Genomic DNA, 25,768 nt, shown 5'->3' with positions numbered 1-25,768 from the left:
ACAGTTCCTAGACAATTGTAAGACTAATGCATATCCCAATTTTAATGGATATTTAACAGTTGCGGTACGTTTATTGGTACATTATTAATGAAAAGTCAAGACAAGTAATTCCCATTTTGTATTAAATTATCTTGTTAAGTTGAATTGATAAATTACAGCCTACTGAACAGTGGACAATTTTGCACGAATGGTCAGAACGTTCATACATAGATATAAATGTGGATGAGATGAGAAGTTTAAAAAAAATATTTTATTTCAGTTCATTCTAGGTGAATATATCTTTCAGAAGGAAGTTTGATTTGTGTAAAAACAGATCAAGAAAGGAGAGTTCTTTTTTTCTATTTGTCAATATAAATGATTCGGTTGCTAAAATATTAATAGCACAAAAGTATTCCTTTCTTTTGTCTGCGCACCACTGCGCCAAGAGTCAAACTTGATAATTGATCATACACTTAATGCATATCAATGACAATGTTCGTTCTTTACTTAAATCACTTGGACACATTATGTTAGTACATGTTTAATCAAAAGCGAAAGCTTAAAATAAAGGACAATATGATGAAATATAAATTCTAAACTTGATCAAGATGATGGAGGATCATGAAATTTACAACAATGTTATGAATCAGATGTCAAAGTCATATAAAAATAAAAATTATATTGTAACACAACCTTTAAAGGTTTGATATAATCATTTTGTTGGCCATAGTGTATCAATTGCAAAGAGAATATCGTTAATATTGCCATCAAGTAGTGTATCGTTTAAAATGACCTCTTCATTTGACACTGCTTTCATTGCTTCAGTCTTATCGTCCTCGTTCTCTGAAGCTTTTATTGTCATCAGACTGCTACTCTTTCTTCGTACAAGTGACTTTAGTTTTGAAGTCTTCTCCTTTATATTCCCGAGACTTCGACTCAAAATTCCTAAAGGAGTACGCTTGTTTTGTTGGTTTTTTGATGATTCAAAACTGACATCAAATTTTCCGGCGTTTTCACTTTCAACCGATAATGGTCTTAAAGGAATCATTTCCTCGTCACTATCCTGGTGAATATTTTCAATTATGACTCCATCTTCATCTTCGATGCTAATTGTGGTTTGTCGGCTCATTGAATTCTTTGACGATTTGACACTGTCATCGAGGAAAATGTCGAAAGATTTGACAGGCTTGTTTCGAATGCTCATTCGATATTTCTCTTTCTTTCGGAATCCTTCGTCACTAATTGTTCTTTTACCTTTTGCTCGAGGACTAGTTGATATGCATCGTGCAGAATCGCTGTCAAATGATTTAGAAGATGTTGATAAATAGTCTTTCTTGCTAGATGAGCTTTCGTCACTTGTCTGTCTTGTGTATGTCGGTGAAAATGGCTTGGGGACATCCAAAAAATTATCAAATGATTTAGTCCCTACTCCTAGCTTTTGTCTTGGTTGCAATTTGTTTCTGAAGGATTCTGGTTCAGAGCTTTGTTTAATAAGCGTATTTTGTTCTTTTTTCGACATAATATTTTGATATCGTGCTTTCAATAACTCGGTTTCCTTCATTTTTAAGTTAGGTTCTATATCCTTGACATCCCTAGGAGATTTCAAAGATTTCATTGATTTGCTTATTTCTGAGGATTTATGTATATCAAGAGATTTATTTAATTCCTTTGGTTTACTAAATTCAAGCGATTTGTCCCTGTTTAAGGCTTTTGGGGCTGTTCTTGAATCACAAGCGACCGAAATTTGCTTCAGAAAAACACCTCGTTGTTTTGGTCTAACTGATTCAATGTCCTCTGACTGTGCACGCCCAAGGTAACGAGTTTCTGGTATTGTGCATATTGACCTTGAATCGGGACTGATAGACGACTTCCAGGACATATTTTCAGAACCACTGCCTACTGAATCAATGGAAGCCTGCTGACTTGACAAGTTAAGAGATCTTGATGTGTCCGAGTCAGTACCAGTATTATGTAAAAGCGTTTCTCCATCCAGCATATCTTGCATGAGCTCTTTTCCAGTGCAATCAGTATCCGCCATATCTATTATCCATGTTACAAGTTTGCCATATGCGTCGTCCTTTAAATTATCATCATCATTTGTTTCTTCCTGTAGTGCATTACCTGAAATTAGCAAATATGAGTCATTAAAAGCTCCATTACCCATGATATAAAACCTTTTAGGCAGATGACTACGGAAAAATTCGACGGTTGTTGCATGCGCACTGTTAATGTTATTTTGCTTTGTTTTTTTTATATGTCATACGTAATAGGATCGTTAAAAGTTTTCCTTTATTCTTGTAAAATTAATATTTGATATATATATATATATAACTCTTAAATCAATTTAAAAGATTGCGGCATAAAGGCATCTAAAGTCTTGCCATACATAGACTGAACTTTTCAAAATTTAGGTATATTTTGATAAGCTGTCTTAAAATTCTTACAATATAAGCCGCAAATGAATTAAAATAAAAGTAGGGAATGTCTAACATCATCATATAAAGTAAGTGTTCTATTCCTTCTTTTGTAGAATGTGGAGAGAAACTTGAACCATTGCGTCTTCCTTTGTCATCTGTTTTTCTTTTCAAGTTTTAGTGATACGAATATGATGATAATTTATAATAAAAAAAATAGCTACAAGTCTAGGTAAACCAGAGAACCATGATCTGAATCTCAGACCTCAAACAAGAGCAACATCAGGGCCAGGAACTTGATAAACGAGGGGCGAAAGATACCAGAGGGACAGTCAAACTTATAACTTCGAAATAAACTGAAAACGTCATGGCTAAAAGTGAACAAATCAAATAGACAAACGAAAGTACACATGACACAACATAGAAAATTAAAGAATAAGAAACACGAATCCCACTAAAAACTGGGGGTGATCTCAGGTGTTCTAGAAGGGTAAGCAGATCCTGCTCCACATGTGGCACCCTTCGTGTTGCTCATGTTATAACAAATCCGGTAAATAGTCTAATTCGGTAAGTCACATTCATGAAAGGGAAGGGGACTGTAGTTACGACGTAAGGAACATATCCGATATCATCTGTGAAACGGTTATTCCATAACAATTTCATATTAATAGAGGGAGATGTGGTTTTCTTGCTCCTGCGACAATTATTCATTAAAACAACCAAAATGGACAGTTTCGTGCTATATCTATGCAGTACCCGTCAATCATATTCAACAGCATTCACGGCTAGGAACTTGACAGTAAATTAAGACATGCCTATCTTCTTTGAATAAGCTGCTAATTGTTCTCTTACCCTGTATACGTCATTCGTTTCTTTATAATGTTACTAAATTTTGCCATGCATTTTGTTTAAATTTGATCTTTAAAAGACAATGCATAATGAAGTTTACTTATCTTAAAATGGTAAATTATCTAAAGACATTGTGTTCATATTTTACCCAAGCAGCAGAAATATTGATTTTAAAATGAGTTTACAATATCAGACATGAATCTTGATCATAAACTAAAATTTGATAGATCAACAGAAGAAGTCGTAAACTTGTTTCAAATTACCCCTACTTGGCATATTCGATAAACACATTACTTCTCTTATAAAAAAAATAATGAAAACGTTAGTTTTATTACATTTAAATTTTGTGTTTTAAATTTTTTATTTGAAAACAATCTTAAATCGATTATAGGTATAAAAGAAGTAACTGAAACTAAATACTGAATAATTTTGAAGTTATTGAAATCAACATAAAGAACATTATTTATGATTCTGTTTAATATTTGATGCGTTTCTACCAGATTTCTATAACTGGTATGGTCCAATTTATTTTGTTCATCATTGCGATAGATTTTAAATTTATATAATATGAATAAAAGGAAATGTCGAGTATACACACATGATGGCGACGGAAACCCATTAACACAAAAAAAACTGCACTAATTCATCATACTATTTCTATAGGTACACTTCCGGTGTTCAAAACAAAATTTATATCAAACTCTAAATCGTCACGTGCTTTTAACCAAAAAAATCAATAACAGAGACTTGCCGAATACTGAAAATAAAAGAAATAACTTAATCATTCAATAGTTCGAATGCCAAGTATTTCAAATCTTTCTAATTTTCCTTGTGAATAGCATTGTAATTTTTAAAAGTCGTTAGCATTTTACTAAAATACATAGCATAAAGTTCTCACATTAAACATTGCATTATTGTGAGCCAAATTATTATCAAAAAGATCAAAGTTGCATAAAACTACTGTGTTAATATTTTTTGCACTTCTTATGTACCTGTCATAAAACAATATATTGGAAATACATTTCAAACTAAAACATTACACAAAAAAATCGTGTGTCTGACATTTACATAAGTATAATTCAATGTGTTCATCTATGTGTCCTTCGATGCAAAAAATCCACTTTAAACAAAAAAAAACTGTATGGACATCTGTAATCATGATTTTTTCATAATATTTACAGGTGCACTATATTGCAGAAGGAAATGCATGTCATAATGGAGTACCTGAGTTCGAATCCGTCTTTTTTGTATGGGTTCGTGTCAACTTCCGAAGCAAGGTTGTCGGCTCTCCGGACATTCCCGAAGTCCTGCGTTTGATTGCCGAGTTTATGAGCCTCGGTCCTTGCTTGGAAGTTGGGTTCGTGTTGGTCAGTTTTGTGTTTATTATGAAGCGTTTTTTAGACACGTGTTTGTCTTCGTCAGTTTCTGTTGTTTTTATGGCCATGGTGTGGTCCATTCTGTTACGAAAAATTTGTCTCTTGCCAAAACAGAATGCAATGAAAAAATCATAGTTTAATGGCAAACAATAAAATACTTGTTTATCGTGTAGCCATAATATATTGAGGTTGACATGTATATCTACATTCGAGATCTTTTCGTTTGGACATATGTCCGCGTGTAATACAAATATGATACATCTTAAAAATAAAAAAATAATAAAAGCGCTTTCTTGTCAAGTCCAGCTGACTTCATGATACGAGTCCAAAAATCTTTTCTTATCAACTTAAATTTTGCTCTTTGCCGTAATAGACTTAGTTTCAAAGCATTCATTCTTTTGGGTTTTTTTCCAATTATTAACAAGTGCGTTCATTAACCTTTCTTATTTCAAATTAATATTAATATAGGTTAACGAAGTTAATTGACTTCTGTAAGTGTTATGCTGTTATCTACTAGATTCAGACGTGGGATAATGAACTCGTTTTTTGTTTTGTATTGATACAAAATAACTGATGTCACGTTAAGACTTTACTAATCAATAAAATTTACTGTACTTACTTAATTAAATTAAGTTTTGTTGTAAATGAAACCAAAGCTAAAACATGGCATAACCGGATAACATACAAAATACAAGTATACCATTGAACAGACAGAAAAATAAATTGTATATGTGGGTGTTCAGGTAAAAGCGTCGCCACAATAGTTAATATAACTTATAACAATTGACTTCTGTCTACTTAAAGACCCCAAAAATCAAACATATGGAACATATAAAAACAAAATCTTCTTATTTACTTATTGAAAGAATGGAGCAACTTAAACAGGTCTGATAAAAAAAATGAAAAACTTCTTCGGTCGACTAAGCAGTCATATAAAAATTTGGTTTAAAAATATATTCAATGGTCAATTAAATGCAGATACGCATTCCCTTTGTAGCTTTCCTAGTTGAAAGATGATGAGCAGACTAAGGAGTCAAAAAAAAAAACATATATATCATCAGATCAAAATGCTTGCAGTATTTTAGTCAATACGACCACGAAAACACAGAATCGTTAAACGTAGTTGTACATGTACTTTTTTTGTTGTTGATGTTTTTATTATGTGTATATGAAAATCGAAATAATCATAGAAACATAAGCGAAAAAGTAGGTACATCTACCTTGTTAAGTATACTGTCTTTTGATTTTCAAACATAAGAAGATATTTTAAGATTGCCAATGAGACCATTCTCGATGATAGGCTTCACATGACATAGAAGTTAACAATATAGATCATCGTATGGCCTGCAACAAAGAGTAAACACATCCCGCATAGTCAGCTACAAAAAGCCCCAAAATATCAAATAAGAAAACGTACGAATAAATCAATGTACAACACTATGAACTGTAAAATAAACTCTAAAATAAGAGTTGAAAAGGGCTTATCTCATTAGATCTATACAAAAAGAGGGACGAAAGATACCAAAGGGACAGTCAAACTCATAAATCTAAAACAAACTGACAACGCCATGGCTAAAAATGAAAAAGACAAACAGAAAAACAATAGTACACATGACACAACATAGAAAACTAAAGAATAAACAACACGAACCCCACCAAAAACTAGGGGTGATCTCAGGTGCTCCGGAAGGGTAAGCAGATCCTGCTCCACATGCGGCACCCGTCGTGTTGCTTATGTGATTACAAATCCGGTAAATAGTCTAATTCGGTAGGTCAAGCTGTAAAATATCTTACAATAACACAGACCAGATGTGGCAGGGAATTTAAACATCCCCATAACAAAAAGGGCATTAAGTACATATCTGTTCATTGCTAATACTCTAAGATCAGCACTTTGTGTCTTTTTATTTGTTTTTTTTTATCTTCATGTCAAATAAAATTAACGGTACCAATTTTCTTGCATCAGATGCGCATTTCGACAATACATGTCTCTTCAGTGATGCTCGTGGCCAAAATATTTGAAATCCAAAGCTTGTATAAAAGATGAAGAGCTATAATCCAAAAGGTCCAAAAAGTATAGCCAAATCCATGAAAGGAATCAGAGCTTTGCATGAGGGAGATACATTCCTTAATTTATAATAATTTCTATCATTTTGTAACAGTAAATTTTAATAACACAAAAAATCCGTATTTTCATGCCAGTACCGAAGTACTGGCTACTGGGGTGATGATACCCTCGGGGACTAATAGTCCACCAGCAGAGGCATCGACCCAGTGGTAGTAATAAAATTAACGGTACCAATTTTGTTGCATCAGATGCGCATTTCGACAATATATGTCTCTTCAGTGATGCTCGTGGCCAAAATATTTGAAATCCAAAGCTTGTATAAAAGATGAAGAGCTATAATCCAAAAGGTCCAAAAAGTATAGCCAAATCCATGAAAGGAATCAAAGTGTTGATTCAAGTCCTTTTTCAATGGTGTTTTTTTTTAAATAGTTCTTATTTTGTACGTTACACTAGTAGTCAATGCTAGCGGTAAGAGTGAGCGCTCACAAACATGTTCATCTTTTATTATTATAAATCAGATTGTTGTTTTGTTCTATTATAAAGCTTACTATGCGGTTTGGTTTTGCTGACTCTCCATTCAAAATAACATCACGTCACTTGGTCTCTGGTAGATAGTTGTCTCTTTAGCAATAATACCACATCTTCTTGTTTGTATACGTCTTGCATTTTCTTTTAAGTGAAGATAACACTTCCCGTCAACGTGTGAACGTAAAAAATATAATTGAGGGTGTTTTAAGCCCTGGTTTCAACAAACCCACGACACATCTATGTAGCGCCACGACACGAAATTTGGTCAAATCGTGGGTCATCTGTGGTCGTCGTACGACAATCGCACAACAGTCGCACGATATTTTCAGCATCGTGGCGCTGTCGTGTGTCGTGGGACGAAAACTGAACATGCACCTTTTTTGCTCTACGATTTTTTGTCGTGTCACTGTCTTGTGGCTGTCGTGAAAGTGTCTGACGACCGTCGTGCGATAAACACATTGTTGTGAGTATCAACATAAACCACTTTAATAAAAAAAATAATCGTCGCACGACTGTCGCAAGACACTCGTGATACAGTCGCACGATTTTTTCACGAATACCAAATTTCGTACGATGCTCGCACAACATTGATTGTCTGTCGTACGGCAGTGGTATGTTCGTCAGCCAACATATTTTTGTTTTATTTAGAAAAACACAATTTGGCGGGAATGAATGTTTGAAAAAATATACCGTCTACCGTTTAGAGAGGATGGCTATTCCATCAGAACGTTTATGCTTGGCCCTGCTAAATAAGCGCCTTCCCGGACTCCAACAAGGGCAAAATATGGTTCTGTAAGCGTTGATTCGAGTCCGTGAACAGTAAAGGAACAAGCGAAACGCCCGACGTTGGTTGGTAAGCCATGGGTCGAAGGGCGCCTGATGTTTGGGCAGTATAATACACTGATGCAAGAGTTGGAGAGGGAATCTGCCGGTGATTTCGTTTGATTCATACAGATGGTGCCTGGCATGTTTCAAGAGCTTTCTCTGCGAGTCGCATTACAGTGTCACAGCAGTCGTACGACAGGGGCACGATAGTTTTACGACAGTAACACGACAGTAACACGCGCATCCCATGACATGAGAACCTGAAAAATAGCCCCAAGCAACTCACGATTGTCGTACGATGATCGCACGACTGTCACACGACTGTCGCACGACAGTCACACGACCGACAAACCAACGACAATATAATTACAATTCTTTTTTTCTGTCTTGTACCTATCGTGGACATGTCGTAGATAATGTGACCACTCGAAATATTTTTATGACATTTTGCACGACAGTGCCACAACAACTATTTCATAGATCTTCCACGACATAAACTCGTACGATCTGTTGTGACCGGGGCTTTATCATATACAAATGTTTTTGAACTATATTCATTTAACTGCACGAATAATTTGACAGTCCTGTTACATCTTCAACTGGTTTGATAAAACACTCAATGACCTGACATATCTGTTTAAATCCAGGCATGGTTAGGATAAACTCGATGTAAAATATAAAGATAACTAACTGAAATGAGTTAAAACCAAGAAAAATGACATAGAATCATTTGTAATAAAACTATTGTCCTGATTAACTGTTTATTCTTAGTTGATATGGAAGCCGTAATCCTGTTGTCATGTGATGGTGTTTTTGTTGAATGTAAAAATCTAAATGCCTGCAGGAAATTCTGGAAATATTGTTTATTTATTACCCATTTACTCACAGTATATCAACCATCCTGACGTTATAGTAGTTCGTAACAATTCGAAACCTTGAAGACAATGCTATGAGAAATGTTTTTTGTGTGTGTATCAATGAGTAAGATTGACAAATAAAAAACAACTGACATTTCTTATTTAGATTGCGGTAAAGAATACAGGTTAGGTTTGATCGTTTAAAGAGTTATAAGGCATTCAGCCATTTTGATCAAGATCACTGGTCATGCATTTATTTTCCCCGTAAAATAAATTCTTCTGACCTGTAAAAAAAAAAATGTTATCTATATTTTGATACGCATTAATTATTTAAGCAATGTATTTAAACAGTTATTTAGTGTTCATAATTCCGATCAATAGGAACATGACATTTGTGTTTCGAATTTTACGTTTTCAACTGGAAAATATAAAAAATAAAAAAGAAGATTTGGTATGATAGCCAATGACACGACTCCTCACAAGAGACCAAATGACACAGAAATTATCAATTGAAGGTCACCATACGGCATTCAACAATGGAAAAAACCCTATACCACATAGTCAGCTATAAAAGGTCCCGAAATAACAAATATAAAACAATTCCAACGAGAAAACTAATGGCCTAACTAATGTACAAAAAAGGAACAAAATAACAAATATGTGACACTGCAACAAACGACTACCACTGAAAAAGCATATTTACAGTAAATCCTTAAAATATATTTAATTTATTATTTTCTTTGTTTGTCAACTTACGAAATTTTATAGATTACAAGAACCCCTTTGAGTGTCTTTGATTATAGACAACGTAATATTATAACTAATTCAGATTTTGTAAAGATATAATGATATATGTGCTTTGATATCATATCAATATAAGAATTTGAAACGTTTAAATACAACAGAAAGATATATCTATTTAAACGACAGATGCATTCAGCGTGTGTCGTTTCCATTATATAAAAAAGTTAATTCAATATCCAGGAAGCTCTTATTAAAAAAAGAAGATGTGGTATGATTGCCAATGAGACAACTGTCCACAAGAGACCAAAATGACACAGACATTAACAACAATAGGTCACCGTACGGCCTTCAACAATGAGCAAAGCCCATAACGCATAGTCATCTATAAAAGGCCCCGATATGACAATGTAAAACAATTCAAACGAGACAACTAACTATTAACAATACATTGCGTATTGTTATTGTTAATGTGCGTATTGTTATTGTTTTACTTTTCTACATTGGCTAGAGGTATAGGGGGAGGGTTGAGATCTCATAAACATGTTTAACCCCGCCGCAATTTTGCGCCTGTCCCAAGTCAGGAGCCTCTGGCCTTTGTTAGTCTTGTATGATTTTAAATTTTAGTTTCTTGTGTATAATTCGGAGTTTAGTATGACGTCCATTATTACTGTACTATTATGCATATTTTATGGGCCAGCTGAAGGACACCTACGGGTGCGGGAATTCTCGCTACATTGAAGACCCATTGGTTGCCTTCGGCTGTTGTTTGCTCTATGGTCGGGTGGTTGTCGCTTTGACATATTCACCATTTCCTTTCTCAATTTTATTGCATCGTTTTTTTATATCGTCTACAACTCTCTGAGAAGTATATCTAAAATCAGAATCAGCAATTTAAACTAATGTATAGCAGTATTTTGTTTGATCGAATTTATCGCTTTACTGTGTTATTTGCAAACCTATCAGACCGTGTAATCTGGTATTGTGAATATAGTATTGATTTCTACTTTGATGCAATATTTGCTCTCAATAGATCACATTTGAATGCCAATCATGTTAATAAATACCTGAAAGTACTAACTAAAGAGATGTTGTCAGTTTGGGAAATAATTCAACCTGTGGTAATATTGGCGACCTCGTGCTAGGAAAAGAAATAACACTTTAGAAATTGTAGCTTGCGAAGCGTTTTCGCTTTTTTATACTTCAATCACAAAAGCTCAATCTAAAACAGCTTGAAAAGCAAAGGATGAGACAAGGATTTATAAATACCTGTATACCCGAAGAGCTATATTACTAAATGAGACATAAAACATTAACAGAATTTATCCTTGTTAAACTTTGTCTGATGGAGTTTGAAACATACTGGAATCTAATTTTTTCAATAGATAATTCAAGAAAAGAATGTTATAAATCTTGTCAATACAGAAATATGATTTTGATTGCAGTTGATGATGCTCTCGGGAACCAACAGTCCACCAGCGGTGGGATCGAACCAGTGCTAATATTGGTTGTATAAAACCATGTTTAATTCAGAATTTTCTACATAAAAAAATGCCTGTACCCATTAAATTAACGTGTTGAGCTTGGTGACTTTGCCATTTGATTAGGAACCATCCGTTTTGAATTTTACTCGGAGTTAGGTATTTTTGTTGTTTTACTTTTTACATATACATAACTGTCAAGTGGGTTTTTTTTTCTCTGTAATTACATTCTCTAGAAACACATAAACTCTCAGAATTTGAAAGCCGGGTCTATATAAATATTTGTATTCGTGAGAAGCTGTATGTCTAGAAGAAGCCTCAAAATAATGCACAACAAATAATTCACCTGAGGTCAACTATTCTAGAGGGAGGTGGAACTTTATTGTACAATTTGTAAAGAAATGTATCTTATAAATAATATTAGTACCAATGCACTGACTACACTGAGTTCATGATACCATTGGAGATTGCACTGACTAGTGCTAGTAGTACTTATAGAGACTAATAGGCCACCGGCAGGTTAATCAACCCAATGCTAGAAAATGAAAACTTAAGGATCTACTCAGGTGAGGTTATGGAATTGGTGTCAAATGTTCGGACTCATTGGTGTTTTTCCATACGATACAAGGTGAAATATTTTGCCCCATAACACCTATTTATCTCAGTTTGATATAAGATTTAAAATAGCTTATAAAAGGTCATTTGACCAAATTTAAGCAGATTCCTGATTTCCTTTCTTTCGATTTGAGACCCAAATAATACCAATGCAAGTATAAGGTAAAAGTCCGGGTCAGCCTTTTCCCCGCCTGATTTTATAAATCAAATATGTCGAAAGGAGCTCCATGACCTATCGATATTTTTATCTTATTTTGATTCTGAACAAATACTCTTCAAGCTTATAGTATTAATTTTAAATTCTTGATATATTTAATTTCACTCTCAAGATCACCTAAGTATGTCCTTAACTGTATACAGATTTTCCATACAATCGTTTTTTACTTCTGATTTAGAATAAAATGCCTTACATTATAACATAATAGCGTAATTTTTTTTTTTAAAGAAACCATAAGAAGATTCTAAAAAGGCAATTGAAAATTTGTAAAAAGGAGACCACAACTTTACATTAGAAGAATCAAAGTCATGAATATGATAGGTTTTATCCGTTCGTTTGATGTGTTTGAACTTTTGATTTTGCCATTTGAAAAAGAACATTTTAATTTTCCTTGGAGTCAAGTAGTTTTATTATTTGACCTTTCACCAGGGAGAGCAATACTGCAAAGAAAACTTGAGATTGTGCATTAATTTTTCCTAATCATTAATGAACTCAGATCATCTAGCTGTATCTGCTCTATCACTGACATCCGTCGCGTGTCTTATGTTGAAATCTAAGTACGTTTAACAGTCAGTGATAAGACTTCATACCATATCCAATCACCAAAAATAATCAGTTCTGAAAAAATTTCTAGTTGTAAAGCAATACGGTATTTAAACCCAAAACAGAAAAATATAAACCCACAGAAAATTAAAAAAAAAAGAGAGTTGATACCTTTTTTCTCAATTAAACACATGGCAGTAGGAGGTTAAATACGTATAATTTGTGTAAAATGTCTAGCTGTTCACTACATGTATCAGGTGATACATAAGTACATGTATACAACAACGTTGCACTGCGAAAAGCTTGAAATAATAACATTATAATAGTATTGGTACAGCACATCAAATACTCTGAGTGTCAAAATTTAACTTAAACGAATAGGACACGATGAATGAATGATGTTATGAGCTTGTTTCCATGTAAAGATCAATTCAGATTAAATCACTACAGTCAAGGGTTTAGAATTGCATTTGCAAATATGGTAAGCATATTTCAATTTGTCGGAGTACATTTATTTGTCGTCTTAGTTCTGTGTTATGCCGATGACACTCTTCTTCCTTTACACTTTGAAGCTAGTTGGCATGAAAAAATACTGCCATAATTCGAAATTGGTAATTGTATCAAGTAAATGCGAACAATTGTGAACAACTATTGACAAGAAAGCCAGAGATGAAAAATTTATTTTGTCATTTATTTGCATTGCATTTTATCCTCCTATGTGTCTGAAAAAGTAATAAACTCTCTGGTAGGCACAAGGGATAAGAATAGTCGAAATCACACAAGAATATAAATTAAGAAAATGCGATTAATATGTCAATAAGACAACTATCAGAGTCCAATTACCGTGTATGTAAGAAAAAACATTATTTTGAAAACCGTACGGACTACATAGGCAGGCCTAATTCAATATACTAAGCTTTAATTGGCCCCGGTATACCAAATACGAAACAATGCACACGACCTATATAGATAAACATTCATTGGCTCTATAAAAAAAGTAATAACCTTATTTTTTGGGACACCAATTGGCTACGATTACGCAACTACAAAACTGGTAAATGACTACAATGTGTTAATTTTACTACTAAAAATTGTAGCGAAAATTACAACTTTATATTAAAGGGATAGTAGCTACGATTTTGAAAAAAATTTGAGAACGTTTAAAAGTGGCCAAGATGAAAGATACATACTTAAAAAAAACTATGAGAACACTAAAATAATTATATAAATCGTCGAAGGGTTAATAATTCCTAATTAATACCAGATTGTGTGCCTGGATATCTAATTAATTATGCATCGTTTGTTTTTTGCCGAAGTTTGCCGATACAGCGTGTGAAATGACCCAGATACATCGATATAGAGGGAGAGGTAAGCATGTGCATTATATTCTTATAAATATCTTACTATTTATTTCAATAAATGTATTATTTGACGATATTTACGATTAAATGTCCTCAGAATTCCATTCCGTGTATTTATTTCAAAATACCAACCCTAAACTTCCACTTGCAATCCCGAAAGTGTATGTTTACTGAAATGGGCATCCCAAATGGGTACAGATAAACAGAAAAGATATGATTGGTATATTTTAGATACAATGTAGGTTGGGTTTTTTATAAATTGAAATAAAAGTTTTTGAAAATTATAAATCTATAATTTAAGGAGATGGGATTGATATTGTTAAGTAGGGTTTTTATGTGTATAACGCATATTATAAGTATCAATTTCATTCACTGGTCTTTCGTTTTCCGTTTTTTTTTCATATATCAATGTACGTTGAAAATTCATTTTAACTACACAAATTCATTTATTGCAATGTAGATTTCACGACAGTCAGGAAACAGTAGATCTGAATCTTCATCTGCCAACAACGGCGATGGTCTGGAATCTTCTTCCAGTCCAGAAAGGCCTACCAGAGGTAGGGGACGTGGACGTCGACGTCGCCAGTTTCGTACAAATATTGTATTAATAAGATACACGTACCCAAGCGATAAGAGTTAAAACGTCAGCATAATTAATAGAAGAGTATCTAAATAATAATCAGGATAATCTAGTTTCTTGTAACATACAACACCATAGTTATGCTGAAGTGAACACAGAATTGGAATAAAATATGTTGGGGATGAAACAAAAGATACCCGCTCACAACAGCGTGTTCACAGTTTCATTAAAACTTCAGGCTCTAAAGTTAAACTCTGTTTTCACCCGTGTCATTGTCTTTTTTTTAAACTGTTTTTAAAAATTCGAGGTCCATTGTTTCAATAGGGAAAATTAATACAACAATATAAGTGAGAAAAAAAAATAAAATGCGAAAGTAAGTGGTCTCAGAGAATTGTTCTCCTTAGTTTCAAGATACCGAGTGATTCGCTTTAGTGAATTGTACTTGATAAGTGTATTTTTAGACAATTTAGCTGCTCATAACAATCAGTAGATGATAGTGTTTTAATACTTGAAATTAACTATAACATATTTTTATTCAGCCCTTTTTTGTTATCCAATTGTTTTCTCGATTTGCCATTTGTATTAAATCATCGATCACAATAAAGTTAATCACTTGAGAATTTAAATTAATATTGATGTCTGTTATGAACGGCACTGAGATAACATTATTCCAACTTAATAGTACAAATACAATAAATATGTCAACCTAATATAAAAAAAAAAGACCCAGTTCTAGTAACTATACTTCTTGAAAAGTCAGACGTTAAGTATACAAAACGTACCATTTTCACTTTCGGGATGTGAAATGTAGTGAAATTAAGAGAGTTTTCAAATATCTAAAATCGGTGATAAAGATTTCATTAAAGTGAAAATTAATCCTTTATGAACACTGAGTACAAAAGGCCAAATCCAGTTATTTTATGTAAGTGTTGTACAAACTGTTGAAACTAGTTTTTCAAAAACTCAGATTTTCAAAAAATGTACTATGCTTCGTCAGATTTTAAGATTTTTCTATTCCACCCTTTAAAATTGATGAAAAGATATTTGATTAAGCCAAAACTGTTCCCAAAGAACCTACGCTTTACTTAAAATCCGTTTTTGATGAGGCGATTAAAATTTTTAAAAGAAATTATCTACCAACAGACAAATCTATATATGACAAAATAATTGCACCTTATTTCCTATGGATCAGTGTATACGTTATTTAGGGTTGGCCGTCAACACAGTAAATACAGGTCTTCCTTCATATTTGTGTGGTCAGAATAGAAAAAATAAGTGTAATGCTACAGACCGTAAAAGTAAATTAAATGTTGCAATTTCGTAACATAACTTTTTAATTAAGACATATTTGATACCAAGATTACTTAGAGCGGTTTGCAAAATGCGAAAAAAAGGCAACAGTAGTATAATGGTGTTCAAAAGTCATAAATCGAAAACTCGATATTGTAAGATGACAAAGGACAGATTTTCGATAACACGTTACTCCTTTTCTCTTTTCCCAACCATGAAATGATCGCAATTGAATTATTCTCTTGTCAGACAAGATTTTCCCTATTCACATTTCATCAACATCTGTCACTTTTGAATCTACTCGAAAATTAACTCAATTTCGAAAGTTGCCTCATAAAATGCCCAGGTGTTTTCAATTTACCCACGACGAGTAACTATACTAATAATTTTGATAGGTGCATAACCGACATTTTAGCTACTCAACGATATTTGTATGTATGAAAAAGTAAAAATCACAAAAATACTGAAATCCCAGGAAAATTCAAAACGGAAAGTCTCTAATCAATTGGTAAAATCAAAAGCTCAAACACATCAAACGAATGGATAACAACTGTCATATTCCTGACTTATAGGCATTTTCGTAATTAATAAATGGTGGATAAACCCTGGATTTATAGTCGCATCAAATTCCATTATATTTACATTGATGTGTGGAAAAAACCCAGACATAATAGGTAAAAATGTCAAAAATAGGGGTACAGCAGTCATCATTATGTTATAATCTCAATCAAAATATGCAAAGAAGCGTTAAACTAAATGAGACACGTGAACGAACATTTTTTTTCTTTTTTCTGCATTACTTACAACTATCGGTTAGTCGATTGCCCGTCATGTCACACGAAACAAATCTTCAACATTATTCATTTAACTGGTTTGCACATATGATTGCCGAAGCATGCACTTATATTTTTAAATTGAATGCAAATTAAAAAATCGAATCCATTTACTGAATTAAATTATTATTCAAAACTGGTTAAATAGTTTCTCTCGGAAATTTTTATCAACTTATTTTCACGTCATACTATTCATTTATAATCTAGTAGATATTTTGTACCACATGTTGCTATTTATGTCAACAATAAGTGACACTTTTAGATATGAAAGATTCCGTTTTAGTTATGATATTCCTAAAATAGTTCATGATGGTTACTGGTCATAAAGATGAGCAAATGCATTCCGAAAATAGTTGGGTTTATTGCATGGGTACCAGGGTTATATAATAAAACGTACAATTAAAATCATTAATGAAAAGGTACTTAAAACTATTATACCGTTAAAATAAATAACAAACAAAAACAGTACAGTCACAGCAATAATAACACAATATCTACAAGCAGTTCAGTGATAAAACAAATCCTTATTTCTGATGCTTGCAGACTATGGTAGTTGTAATCCATTCGTTTGATGTGATTGAGCTTTTGATTTTGTCATTTGACTACGGACTTTATGTTTCGAATATTCATTAGAGTTTTTTTTTTTTTTTTTATTTCACTTTTAACTGAAAGCTAGCTCAGTTACTTTCCTTTCGTTCTATACTGTAATATCAACAATCCTGTGCATCGCCCGGAGTAAATCTGTTCAGAAGATCAATGCAGGAAAAATAAAAGAAAGCTTCAAACTATGAATTAGCAATTGATTGAAAACCCAAGATTACCAGACGCGAAGATCAACAGCAGTATAATAACCTCGCTATTAAGTCTATTAAGCCTAAACGAGAGAATTAATTAACAATGGTCATTTGTGAAACGTTTGTCTGATCGACCGCGCATAATTCGTAATTTGCAATGTTCGACCAGAAAGTTTGTTGTGATAAAATCTGTTTAAACTGAATCTAACACAATTTAAGAGATTGTTTATCTGAAAGGGAGTCACTGTAATCGATGGCCCTAGCTCTTGAGAACCAAATCCATTGTGTAAAACGGGGGGAATTAAGAAATGCTCCTTTTCAGAGAAAATCTTCATTGATTTGGTTTATGCAAAATCAAGTTTGGAAGAGGATATTGTTATCAATTGTCTTATGGTTAAATGATAGGTGTATTGATTCATTGTTAAGGGGCTAACTGACGCTAAAACGACAACCACTAAATTATAGCCTCCTGGCTTGGTACATAAAGGGGCGGGGTCAAACTAATTTTAAGGCGCCAGCCGTATAATACTCGTCTATAATGACAAAACATGTCCAAATAATAATCTGGGTTTTTTTTAAATACAAATTTCCCTGGAAAGTGAAAAAATTAACTTATGCTTAGTAATATGTATTATTTTATTATTTCTATCATTTGGGTGCAATGTTCTACATCTAAATTAAATGATCATGTTATAACCTTGTATTCTCTGATTAAATGAAACAAATTACCAGCTATAAGTTGGTCTTAAAGTTAGATTTGCTTTTTATGGACATTCTATTGAAGGTCAAAAGGTGAATGTGGATATAAACAAACTGTAACAGTGCTTGTATCTGTACCTCACAGAGAATGTCGTGTTATGATCTAATATCCAAAAAAAGTATATTGAATCTATAAGAAAATTATTAAAAGCTTACAACCAATCCAATATCTACTTTTATTATGATTGGACGATTTCCTTGAGATTAATAGCAAACAAATAATAGAAAAACATAATTTCAATATTACTGATAAGATTTATATTTAGTGATTGATTGTTTTTTTTTTATTTTTAAACGTGAGTTGTTGTATAATGAAGTTTGAGAAGACCAGCATCGTTGAAACGATTTTTTAATAAATTAGAGGTTGTATTATAATCGTAATTGTGGTTTTGATATGGAAAGTATCCTAATAAAGTTCAATCAGCACAGCACACAATATAGGTCAATGAAGCAACAACACAATGACAGCATATGCGTTAACAACTTTAAAACATACGATATTCAACTCTACAATATACCATGCTTGGAATGGGCACATATTTGAAAGTGAATAAATCTAACAGTTAATTTCAAAGCAGTCTTCTTATCCAACTGACTAAGGTTACAGAAGAGGAGAGCCGTCATATATATATGGTTTAATCCGTTCTGTTCGTCTTGAAATTTTGATCTTCGTCAAATTGTAAACTAAGCTAGCATATCATTTAAAGATTTTATTGTTTTAAACAGTAATCACATTATCAACTTTACTTAAGTTGGCCATTTTTTCCGTGTTGTTCGTCGATTTCTTGTCTCTCTTGTTTTTATATATACATGCACTTTTGTCACACATACCGTCTCTTTTAAATCATATTAGTCAACCAATACAAATCCGATAGGCATGAAACATATTTATCATCTTTACTATCAAACAAACAAACACAAAAATAATGCCTATTCATCTCTTTTTTATCACATTTTCTTACTTAAAGTATGAAAAAAAGAATAAGTTTTTCTTTATATACAACCTGTTTCTTGGGTCATTAGGCTGTTTAATGTCTTTGACGGGTAATCGTCGTGACTTCTTCGGACAGAAATTTGTTAAATATGAAAATGTAAGTGTTTTGTATATCAAACTTATTAGAACAAGTGTGTCCCTGATTTATTTTACATACATGACATACCATGAATTTGTTGCAATGATAATAAAAAGTATCATATATTGCCAAAGGTAAACGTGTATGTAGAGACTGACGGAAAAGTGGGTTTTGGAATTCTAGTTAAAACTGAAGTTTTAAAAGATATATGACTACAGTCATGTAAACGCATAATACAATTCAGTGCGGTCGAATGTGCTTATGAGTGGACCTTCGTCGGGTACACAATCTTAGTAAAATTAAAATAAAAGCAAGCAAAATAAAGTTTTTTTAATGTGCTACGTCGCCATTATAAAAGATGAAACAGCACAAAACGGCAGTCTTGGACTGTTAAGACCAAAAATTGCACAATCATTTAAAAACCGTGAGGAAAAAAGTCATTTGTAACTATGAGATAAATCGCTCAAATGAAAAAACTCGGATTGAAAGAAAAGGAAAATGGTCTGTTAATATAAAAAAAGAATATGTGCTATGATTGCCAATGAGACAACTATCCACTAAAGACCAAAATGACACAGACATTAACAACTATAGGTCACCGTATAGCCTTCAACAATGAGCATACCGCATAGTCAGCTATAAAAGGCCCCGATAAGACAATGTAAAAGAATTCAAACGAGAAAACTAGCGGCCTTATTTATGTAAAAAAATGAACGAAAAACAAATATGTAACACATAAACAAACGACAACCACTGAATTACAGGCGTCGTCATTTTTCAAATGCAAACATATAAAAACAGAAAACAAGACAAATAAAGTCCGGCAAAGTAAAACTTTTATTAATGCTTTAAGGTCAAATGCTATAGCTACATCATACAGGTGAATTAATTTTAAAATACGTTGTACCGCATTAAATGCACATTCCGACAATTGATGCCTTTTAATTGATACATGAGGTCAAAATATTTGAAATCGTTTAGAGTTGGAAAACAAGAAAGGACCAAAAGTATCCTAGTATTTGTGTATCATTGAATTCTGTTCATTTTGAATTTGATAGTAGATTACATCATACTAGATTTCCTAATGTTTCAGCAATTCAATCTTAAAATGTATGTCGACACGAAAAACAAGACAAAAATGTTTTTCCAGTAAAACTTAAAGCACCATAAATTCTGGAAGCTGGTTATCAAATCATAATAAAAAGGACATATTCAAAAAGTACTAGAGTTTATCTTCTTGTCTTGAATTATTTATTACTTTTTCAGTAATTGCCATTTGAGATAATTGTTGTTTTGTTGCAAATGAACATTTCAAAATGTGACATAATTAGATAAGTAACACAATGAACTATTTAAGACTTAAATTATTAATGACTTCTCATGACGCAATTTTACCATAAACGATATACATAATAGACATTATTTTCTATTTTTGGTAAACTGACATCTTATAAAGTATCTGTAAAAGTTTTAACAAAAATGCAAACCCGTTATACTTAATTATACATCAAAAGGGTTTAACTGTATTACGAATTATTAACCAATTAAGTGCATTATTGCCAAAAGTGACTGTTTATGAAAAATTACATATTTTCTGTAATGGCCCTGTTTTTCTGTAATGGCCCTGTTTTTTCTGTAATGGCCCTGTTTTTCTGTAATGGCCCTGTTTTTTTCTGTAATGGCCCTGTTTTTCTGTAATGGCCGTGTTTTTTCTGTAATGGCCCCGTTTTTCTGTAATGGCCCTGTATTAGTGCCCAGTTTGTCTGTATTAAGCCTTGTTAGGGTTTTTAATAAAGTTAATAAAACTAAGTTGTAAAGAGTATAATACCTTTTTGTATTTTATTTAATTTAGTAACCGGCAAATAACATTAAAGAACCATATAAAGGGATCACTGGTCATCCTGTTTTTTAACACATATCTCTTTCAACTTAATATCTTGGATATTTGGTATATTTAAAGCTTTAATGGTGAAGTTCAAATTATTTTGTTCAAACTAAACTGTCATTAAAAGAGTAAGACCGTACATCAAGTTAGCAGCAACACATACACTTTTGGTCAGTTGGTTAATAAATGTATTCACTTTTGGTCAGTTGGTTAATAAATGTATTAAGAAATGGGTGTTTTTATAATGGCCCTGTTATATGTCCTCGGTCAGTAATAATGGCCTCGGATGTCTGTAATAGCCCTCGGCATTGCCTCGTGCCATTACAGACTTCCTCGACCATTATTACAGACCTTGGACATATAACAGGGCCATTATAAAAACACACATTCATTAATACTATAATATTGTTTTCTAATTCAAATAGCTACTTCTAACCATTTGCCAGCAACCCATGAATTTGAAAGATATGACATATTTAGAGGATACATCATACATATCGTTATGTATACCGTGGACCGAATTCGTGAGGGAAAATAAAATGTGGATGAGTCCGATAACAGTAATATGTGAAGAGGATGATTGAGACTTTAAATCTTGTATATCATTCTCTTTTCTTATATTTCATAAAATGGTCAATGTCGATTGCATGCTGTCTGATAATTACTCACTGATTTCGCAACGTAAACTAAAAGTCTGGCTAATAGAAAAAAGAGAAGAAAGTCGAAGAAGCGTTGTTTTATATGTACTAAAATCAAAGAAATTATGGTTAGTATAGGCAAACTTGTCATGATCTGGTACAGCGTAAGGAAAGCAGTATACTATTCAGTTAAAAGTATGAAACAATAATGTTAGCTAGTCGCAGTCCACGCGTTTCGATCCAACCAGTGCTACTCTGTAATCGAACAGAGAATAGTTAAACCGTGATGTGCATTTTACGATTAGCTTTGTTGCTCATTTATCTTAATTATTTATTATTAGATTATCGTAAAGTCCCTCGTTGGTATCTAAAGAAATCGTAATTTTTGCGTGTAAATAGATTCCAAGAGTCAGTAATTAGGTAAGTGTTATTAGAAAATTATCATGACTTAAATACTTAATGTCTTTGTATGACGCAGTGCACTCAAATATTATCAATAATCGATGTCTAACGTTCTGCTTCAGCCTCACTTCAGGTTGTTATCACATTGAAGTATCAAATATTACATAGCCCTGGTTTTTTAAGGATTAATATTGCTCTAAGATACTGAGTTTGCATGAGCGACATTCACAATGTCTGGAATATGACAGTTGTTTTCCATTCGTCAGATGTGTTAAAGCTTTTGGTTTTTCCATTTTATAAAGGAATGTTCGTTTTGAATTTCCCTTGAAGTTCGATATTTTTGATATTTTACTTTTTCAAACATAATATAAATGAGAAGATGTAGTATGAGTGCCAATCAGATAAATGTGCATCCAAGTCACAATGTACAAAAAGAGAACATTTATAGGTCAAAGTACGGCCTTTAACACGTCGCATTGGTTCACACCGAACAGCAAGACTCTTTTACGGGCCATTTAGATTAAAACATTGCTAAATTATATTGGATAATATATCTGGAATGGTGATATAATAATTACATGATTAATAGTAACGCATTTTTCTTTACATAATGACCTTTTAAAATTTATGAAAATAATAATTAAAAAAATGTTTTTAAATCAGATTCTATGGAAAAAATCTGAGGCATGGTATATTCAAACTTATCATTGCTTTTGTAATGAGACCAACAGCAGATAAAAAAACTATTTGCTGAAATCGATAATCTTCCAAAAAAATCTGTATAAATACCAATATGTCTATGAATATTCTTTTCGTATGCTTTTTTATAGGACATTTATTACTTGATACCTTACATATTTACTTATTTTTACATATAAAAAGTTTTTGTAATAATTCATACTGATTAATCTAACAGCACGTGGACACTAACTCAAACATTTTCTTGACTTGGTACAGGACATTTTAAACATTTTGTATACCAGACGAACGTTTTTTTTTTTCTTCACAAAAGACTCATCATTGACGCCCGAATGAAAAAAAGACCAAAAAAAATACGAAGTTCAAGAGCATTAACCCAAATTTCCGAAAGGTTTTGCCAAATACTGCCAAAAGGAAATAAAAATCAATGAAATGGAGAAAAAAAAACCCATATTTCTGTATATGAATAAAAAAAAAACTAATTATAGGGAAATGGAAAAATGAGGATTCGTTAATAGCTTTATTACACATCTTTGGTCGTTGTTTGTGTGCCTTATATATATTTAGATATATGGAATACTGTCTTGAACCCGGCAATAATATTTTGGTCCATGGAAGTGTACAGAACCAGTGAAAACTTAAAATTACGTCTTACTGAAAAACTTAATTCAATAAAGTTGTCATCACAGATCAAACTTATTAAACATAAACATAAGTTGGTGCTTTGTACATGTACTCAATTGACAAATGTTCATAGATTTCATGGCAAGTTTCTTATTTAGAAGCTAAAACAATTGTAAAATCAAGTGACATACTAGTTATCTTTATCCTTCACAATTTAAGGTATTTTGGTGTTTTTAAAAAGGTTTTTGGTTAGTCATCTGTTTACAAGAGAGCACATTAATTTATAACAGAAAAAAAAACAATCTGAATGACTTTTATAGATGAATATGTTTCATGATTCTTTAAGGATATCTTGCCTGTACTTATGTGTGTGAATTCATTTATGGTTAGGGTTAGGTAAATGCTATATCATGAAACTGCTTTTGGTGAAGTGATTACTTGTATCTTGTCATATCTTTGTGAATTTTAAGATACTAATAACCACAAGAGGAATTTATTGGACAACTTTTCAGTGCAACATCAAAATTTTCCAAGACACATGCTCCAAAGAACAAATTACCAAAGCAGAATTTTCAAGATTTATAATGTTAAGTAATATCTTGTAAACAAAACGTCTGGTATAATCTACATTAATAGTCCATTATTACTCGTGCACTAAGTATGTAACGCTGCCGTAAAAGACTCGTGATTTTGTTTTTAAGTAAAGCTCAGTGAATTGTACTTCAATATCAAATTCCTGCATCTTTGGTTGAATTCAGTAAAGTAATGTATGACATAATCTTTAATTAAGTACTAGATACGAAAATAGCAACAGATAGCATGAGAAATGATACTCCATATATATATAGTTCAGAAATGTCATATTGTTAGAAAGTTTAACGGTCTTTTGTGGAACTATAATTGTCATATAGGGACACATTAACGCAGCGTTTTGGAGTAATATTCAACTTTTTATAGCATTTCGGCTTACAATTCAAAAATGCCGATGTTAAGCTGTGTTTATCGGGAAATAATTGATAACTGGCAGAAACAATCCAACTTTTCATGTCAGGCAAAATTGGCTGTTAAGTACTTCCGTTTAATAAGGTATGTTTGCTATTCTAAAAATGGTAGTTTACATGACTTCATCATAAAAATAAAGCTACAATAAACACATATCGCATTGGTAGTGGGTACTAAACATGAAACCATTATTTTATATACTTAAATGAAAATCTAAAAATAATCAAATTAAAAAAAAAAACAAGTCCTGAAAATAATGTAAATTGAAATTATATGTGTTACTTTACCTGTATCTTCCTTTTCATCAATAATTTGTTTCTTCCTGCAGTTGCAATTTCCCATTTTCTACTACAATCAACAGATAGTTTTCCAACACGAATATCCAATTTAATCAAATCATTTTTGCAAAATTGTATCACGCTAATCAATGGTGTGCCTGATTTTCAACATACATCCTTAAGAAGAACAGTAAAAGAAAACCTAACGAAATATCCTGCCTTACTTTCCTTTCCAATTAAGCGGCTTATGAGACAATACCATTATGACCACGAGCGATTCTTTTTACATCGCATTTTAGATGAATTAAAATCGATTGATTTCCGCCAAATATGTGTTTTGTTGACAGCGCATACATGATATAAATGTTCAAGACAACATAATAAGGTTTCAATAATTTACTATCATATTGCTATCATTTTAATAATTAAAATTCTGCTATCAGAGTTGATGTGTATTGATTATTGGGATGAGTGCTGTTCATGTGTAGCTGAAGTTATAAAATATTAACTAGAAATGTTATCCTTGTGTCACGAACCTTTGGGGAGGTGCTTTCGGTGCTTTGTCCTAGAGAGGGCGTAATGACACTTCTTTTATGCTTTATCAATGAAGGACTCAATCAATTCAGGAGTGTGTTAGTTTTTTTCAACTCCTACATTGTTTGTTAGACTAATTCCAGGAAACAAGACGAACGAATTAGAAGGTCATTGGCTCATCAGGGCTTCAAAATGTGAGGCAAACTTGTTTATTTTTATTTAGTATAACAATTAACCTTTGTTGGGCTAATGAATAAAGAAAAAGAACTGTGATTAACCTTAGAAGAAGGAAAAGAGAGTCGACACACCTAGCTTACTTATCTGTAACCATCAGAATGTATCTACAATATAATAAATAGATGGGTGAATTGGTGTTAAAAGTCCTGTGAAATATACTATATTTTGTACTTGCATGTCAAGAAGTGAACTTGTGAATGACAAGTTATGAATATGAAGACTGTTTTGTACTAAACCGACACACTGAGCCAGACTATTAACATGATAACATGCCAGCCTACACAGA

General features: G+C 32.5%; 1 protein-coding gene across 1 annotated transcript; it reads right to left on the bottom strand.

The window, feature by feature from the left end:
- Positions 1–507: 507 nt before the first annotated feature.
- On the bottom strand, positions 508–24,976 carry LOC139517077 (uncharacterized). Its single transcript, XM_071307744.1, has 2 exons — positions 24,721–24,976; positions 508–2,100 (listed from the first exon to the last, which is right to left on the bottom strand). Exons 1-2 carry the CDS (start codon positions 24,773–24,775, stop codon positions 692–694), a joined length of 1,464 nt encoding a protein of 487 aa, XP_071163845.1. The 5' UTR covers positions 24,776–24,976; the 3' UTR covers positions 508–691.
- Positions 24,977–25,768: the final 792 nt, after the last annotated feature.

The sequence above is a fragment of the Mytilus edulis genome, chromosome 3, assembly GCF_963676685.1.
Source record: "Mytilus edulis chromosome 3, xbMytEdul2.2, whole genome shotgun sequence".
NCBI lineage: Eukaryota > Metazoa > Mollusca > Bivalvia > Mytilida > Mytilidae > Mytilus > Mytilus edulis.
This window is presented reverse-complemented; position numbering and strand designations above follow the sequence as displayed.